The sequence below is a fragment of the Arachis ipaensis genome, chromosome B01 (genome assembly GCF_000816755.2).
Source record: "Arachis ipaensis cultivar K30076 chromosome B01, Araip1.1, whole genome shotgun sequence".
In the NCBI taxonomy this organism is placed as follows: domain Eukaryota; kingdom Viridiplantae; phylum Streptophyta; class Magnoliopsida; order Fabales; family Fabaceae; genus Arachis; species Arachis ipaensis.
In genome coordinates this window covers 113841789-113847766 of record NC_029785.2, presented here as the reverse complement: position 1 = coordinate 113847766, position 5978 = coordinate 113841789, and the positions used below count along the sequence as shown (strand labels likewise).

At 29.7% G+C, this 5978-nt stretch overlaps 1 protein-coding gene across 1 annotated transcript; it reads right to left on the bottom strand.

Annotated features, from left to right (window-relative positions):
- Positions 2432 to 3980, bottom strand: LOC107618997 (myb-related protein 306). Its single transcript, XM_016321205.1, has 3 exons — positions 3654 to 3980; positions 3454 to 3583; positions 2432 to 3312 (listed from the first exon to the last, which is right to left on the bottom strand). The coding sequence occupies exons 1-3, from the start codon at positions 3784 to 3786 to the stop codon at positions 2658 to 2660; spliced, it is 918 nt and encodes a 305-aa protein (XP_016176691.1). The 5' UTR covers positions 3787 to 3980; the 3' UTR covers positions 2432 to 2657.

Sequence of the window (5978 nt, the reverse complement as noted above, 5' to 3'; positions counted from 1 at the left end):
TATAAATGGTAACACTAAAATAATATTAACCAAATAATAAGCTCTAAATAAGTGAAAATAATAAAATATAAATTTTTAAGTACATACTTATAATTTTTTTATGTGTAAAATTCACTCTAAATACACTAAATATTCTCTAAGTCTCTATTTTTTTTTTTGCAAAAGTCGCACAACAATATATTTCTTCCTTCAAATCCTCTAGAGGCTCTCATATTTTTTGTCTATTTCATTCCTTCATATCATTCTCTTTCTCTTACTCTTTCTATTCTTTCATTCTCTATTTTACTGATTGAAGAGAGTTTCATTTATGTCAAATTTAACAACGAAATCTCTTGTTGTGTCGTCTATTTTCAGAGCATGTATTGTCTTCTGCATGCAAGCAATTGCAGCACGCAGTTTCCACACATATTACCAACACGCGACTTATATGTAGAAAAAATAGTTAAACTATTCTAAAAAACTTGAGCATAATTTTTGAAAAAATTACTCTAAACGTAGCAACACGTCTCCTACGTGTTGCGTTAGGGAGCGCCACGCCATCTGAACGAGATTAACACGCGATTTGCGTGTTGTGTCAGAATTTTCACCTACAATTCTAAACATCATAAAATATTCTAAATGTTAATATTCTAAAAATGCATCGCTTACTTTATTTTCTATATAAAAAATAATTTTTGAAGATGATAACATCATTTTGTAACTACCCTTCTATGCAGAACAACATTCTGTAACTACCCTTTATACCAACTTTGCTAACATTCTCTTTGTATGTATCTTTAATTTAATAATTAACTATTTATATACAATAGGTAAAAAAGTACTTTTAGCTTTTAAAATAAATTACTAATAAGTGGATTTGGAAATGCACTCTAGACTGTGAAATATATATGTGGACTCAATGCAAATTGATTAACTTGAATAAACAGCGGATTATACTATACCATGCATAGCGCAAGTTGCTAAATTGTAAGGTTACAAGTTATTGCCTTATTGGCTACACTATGCATGTTTCTATCTTCTAATTGTTTCATCACCGACCATAATTAGCTTCTTTGTTGTTTAATTTTAATTTTTCCTATTCTGTTATTGTTACTCTCTTAGCTTATAGTTATCGGGTTAAGCCTTTATATAGTTCGTAATTAAGTGGAATGAATGGATTTTATAGAATAAAAGATCGAAGTCTTTGAAGAAATCAATAGAACCTGGAAAAGTTGTGGCGACTGGTGTGGCTTCATTATTATTTGTTGATAACAATACTAGAGACAACAATAATACACGTTGATACTATAGATGATAAATTTTTTTTGGTCAATATTAACTAATATTTTAAAAAGATTTTTATTTTTATTATCTTAAATTATAAATTTTAAATAGATTTTGAATGTTCTTTTTAATAATTTTGAAATTTTTTTTGTTAATTTTTGAATTTTTTTTTAATAATTTTAAATGTTTCTACTTCCTTTTTATTCATCGTCTTGTTATAAAATTTGTTGATTTGTTGAAATGTTAGTTGGAGAGAGTGTTGATTAACTGAATTTTTTTATACGTGTATATATATTTTAACAAAAATGTTAGAGAGCTAATAAAATTTATTATTTTTTACTAACAGTTATCAATATTAAAAATGTGAATTAAAAATATGTTGTTAAATTAATAAAATAAAAAATTAGACTGATAACTAAAAAAATTGACTAAAAATAATAAATTATATTAGTTCTTTAACTTTTCTCTATTTAAAATGTTCATCAAGTAGTTATAAGAATCTAAATTAAATTTGGAGAGATTCAAATTAATAAATTTAATTAAAAAATCCATAAAAAGGCCAAACATCACATTTTAAAGCAAAGTACGAAGACATCCGATCTTAATTAATATGTGACCCCGACATTTACTTAAGCAGATGAGTGGGCTGACCACTCGACCAATTCAAATTGGTTACTTACATGACACACTTGAAATCATCATAATTAACAAAGTCTTATTTTTTATAATAACAATTAATTTCTACATACTTTTTTGTTCCCTCTAAATACTTTAATATTAACATATCAAAGATTCTAAAAGGAGTTCAAGAAAATAACATCTAACTATCATTATTCAGATGGATTCTTTGTTATGGAATGCGTTGCTTCTGTTCTCATCAGTAACACAGTGCAGTAACCCTAAAAGGAGGCAATAAAATAGATTATTAGGTTTTTTTATTTATTATTAATTTTCATGATCCAACTTCACTAAATTTTAAGATGGATGGAAGGATCGATCCATTCTTTAAGTAGTCCTCCATCAAAGTTAAAGGATTAGTAACAAATAAGCTTGATAAAATTCTAATAAAATTCTTGGTATGAACTAACCCTAGCTAGCTAGACAATTTGTAATAACCGAAACAACTTTGAAACAATAATTAAATTAATTAAGGTCAAATAATACACATACATAAACTGAACTCTTAATTATTAATTAACAGATACACTCATAATAATAATGAACAATTCTTGATATATGGGAGCGAAGCTAATTAGGGAAGTTACTCTTGACACCTAAACATAGTTCCATTTACACAAAGAGTTCAGCAACACTTGAAATTGGAAGAAAAGAAACCATAACAAAAGGAACCCTAATTAATTCCTAGTTTGAACCTTGTTTGTTTCTTTGTTTTTCTAGAACAAACCTGAAGTACTTTCCTCCAATGACATGTTCATAAGATCTTCATGGCACTGAGCAGCACCATCATCAAAGAGCCACTTCTCGAGCAACGTTAGAGGCACCTGTTGCTGCGCCTCTGATGAGGACAAGTACTTTGGTTTCCTTTCATCGTCGGATTTGAAGCTCAAGAGAGAATCAAAGCCATGATCTGCTTCGCTGTTATTAGAACTAAATGAATTTCCCGAATTTGTGGTCATTTCAGCACACAAGTTCGGGGATTTCATCCAATTCTCCAGCAACTTGGATATGTTTTCATAGCTTGAGGCGTACGAAGAAGAAGAAGAAGCAGCCTGGCTTGTTCTTGTGACAAATGTGGAAGCATCATAAGATGATGACGACTCAGATAAGACATTGTTGTTATTATTGGAGGATTTGCTGAGGGACAAGGCTTCAGACAGGGCTTGTTTGGCCATGTGAATATCTGTCTGAAGCCTTCTCTCCCACTGTCCCTTTGGCTGGGATCTTGAAGAGTTTCCATCTTGGTAGTCGCCGCCGTCTTCGGCCGCTCCGCTTTGATTCTTGGCGAGCTTCTTCTTGAGATGCGTGTTCCAGTAATTCTTAATATCATTGTCCGTTCTTTGTGGAAGGTAGGATGCTATAGCAGCCCATCTGCAGCCATTATATAATTTATATATAACCAGCTCATCATTTCACAAAGTTAGTAAATTAATTAAATGAACATAAAATATTTGACTTGTTTTAGATAATTAATATAAAAAAAATTATTAGCAAATTAGAGATCCAGAATACCTATTCCCTAAAAGGGCTTGGAGGTGGATAATCATCTTCTCCTCATGGTCGGTGAAGTTACCTCTTTTGATACCTGGTCGAAGATAATTAGTCCATCTAAGCCTGCAGCTCTTACTGCATCTCATCAACCCTAGAAAATTAAACATAAAACAAATTAATTAATTAAAAATAATTACTAGCTAGTTAATTAATTACATTACCTGTATTGGTGGGAACGGATCTCCAATTGGAAGGTCCATGTTCTTGGATATAAGAGACTAAGATGATGTCTTCCTCAGGAGTCCAAGGCCCTTTCTTGATCCCAATTTTCTCACAGCAAGGTGGCCTCCCCATTACCCTATCTTTACTTTATGAACTTACTTTGAGATCCAAATGAAGATTTGTATGGTGTTAAAGAGTAGTAGTGGGTAGGGTATGTGGTTTTGTAAATTATTACTACATGATGAGGAATAGAGGAATTGAGAAGGCTAGGTTAGTTTCCTTCTTTGGAATGAAGAGACAAAGCATTCACAATTGGACTTGTCTTCGAAAATACGTTTGTATATATGTATATATAAATATAGAAACAAACCTCGGTTTTAATTTGAGACCATAGGTTAAAGCGGTTACGTTGCCACCGCTCCATTTACTCTTACCTTCCAAATATCACCTAAGTGTCACAACTCACAACTAAACTTTTCACTCATATGCCTATTTTCATCATTTAAACACATTGTAATTTTCTTTATACACGTATCTTATTATTGTTATTATTGTTATACCAATATATATACGTGATTCCTTTAATATGAATTATTAATATTTACTATGTACAAAAACATTCTTATTAATTAGTTCGTATTTTTCCGATAATTATAAAAATAGTTGACTCCCACAGGGAAAAAAAATTACATCAAACTTTAGAATATTCTTTCTTATGAGTAGTCAAACATAGAGCCCAATGTTTACTTTGTTTGATAAATCTTTTTTTTTTTTTTGTAAATTCTGATTACAATCAATAACTAATTAACAAAATGCTTTAATTTTTGTCATTAATTGCTAAAAGTATAACTTGAACTGAGAAGCAAGGTAACATTATGTAGGAGTCATTGTTACACTAATTATTTTAGATTTTTATTTCCCACACACCAAGTGGTTTTCTTTATTGCTCTTTTATATTTTTAGTTATTATATGTGGTTGAAATATGCAAGATCTTTTTCTACTATATATAAGTGTGTTTTTTTTTCCTCTTTATTATCCTTAAATTTGAGTAGTTATGTTTTTATGTCATCTAGCTAATTATTAGATTTTGTATAGAGATTGTTATTTTCGGAAGTAATTAGCCCTCTGACCTTGTGATATGTGACTGATTGATAATGATCTTGCTCCAATGTGCGTGTGTTTGTTTGTTTTTTAATTAATGTGTGGCTCTAAAGTCGTTCATAATTATTATAATTATTATTATTATCTGATCCTACCCTCACTACTACTACTCGTTAAAAATATAGAGGCAGTTGGTTTGGTTTAAGACTTTAGGTTTCAAACGTTGTTGCCTTTTTCAAAGTAAATTCTTAATCAAGCTTTAATCTCTGGTAATTGCCATCATAAATTCATAATATATAATAGGTAGCTATCGTCTTTATTCGGAGCAGCGGTGTAATGCTAATGTGAAGTAGAAGAGATTATTAATCACCTTTATTCTTCACTTGTCGTCATCATCATTATGCATGGTTGCTATAGATTATGTTTAAATATTAGAAGGATATAATTAGAAGAACAAATTAGTACTGTGGTCATTATTCATTAAAATAATCTCTATCAATCATTTGCTGGCTGCAACATATATCTAAGATATATATATAGCAGCTCTTAAGAATTAATGAATTTCACACTATACCATCTATCTTAATCACAGTATCGTCTTAATTAAGTCTTAACATATATTCTTAAATACCCAAAGGCTGAAGCAACATATAATAAAGAAAGTAGTGTTTTAAAACCTACCGCAGCATATGGAATTCACAATAATCATACATTCTAACTGCCATATATATATACTTGATGAAAGCATATATTTCGCCGTTATTGATGATAACCGTCTTTTAAAATTTTAGTACGTACATACTACATACATACATTAAAAAAATATTGAAGTTATGCATATTATTTTGATAAATTTTTTGAGAATATATATTTAATGATAAATACTTTTGTCGTATTTTAAAATATTTTGAGGACATTTTTATCGTTAATAAAGTAGAGATCATTTTTGTTAATATTCTCATCAGAATTGACTCTAAATAAAAGTAAAAATATTAATTTTAAAAAACAGTTATTACTGGGAAGAGGTAACAACTAACTGCATCAACTTTATATGAAAATATGAAATCAAAGGAGAGGAGAGATCAGAGTAGGTGTATTGTGAAGCAAACAAATCTTAATCGTCTTGCAAGACCAAATCGATATCTGACTAGGTAATACTTCAATAATAATCTTCTTCTTCTTCTTCTTCTTCTTCTTCTTCTTCTTATTATTATTATTATTA

Bases quoted from the DNA above. Each gene is read 5' to 3' on its own strand.
- LOC107618997 (XM_016321205.1), bottom strand. From the start codon at position 3,786: ATGGGGAGGCCACCTTGCTGTGAGAAAATTGGGATCAAGAAAGGGCCT. The intron at 3,584-3,653 runs GTAATGTAATTA...TTAATTTTCTAG, and splicing joins ATCCGTTCCCACCAATACAG to GGTTGATGAGATGCAGTAAG. The intron at 3,313-3,453 runs GTATTCTGGATC...TAATGGCTGCAG, and splicing joins CAAGCCCTTTTAGGGAATAG to ATGGGCTGCTATAGCATCCT.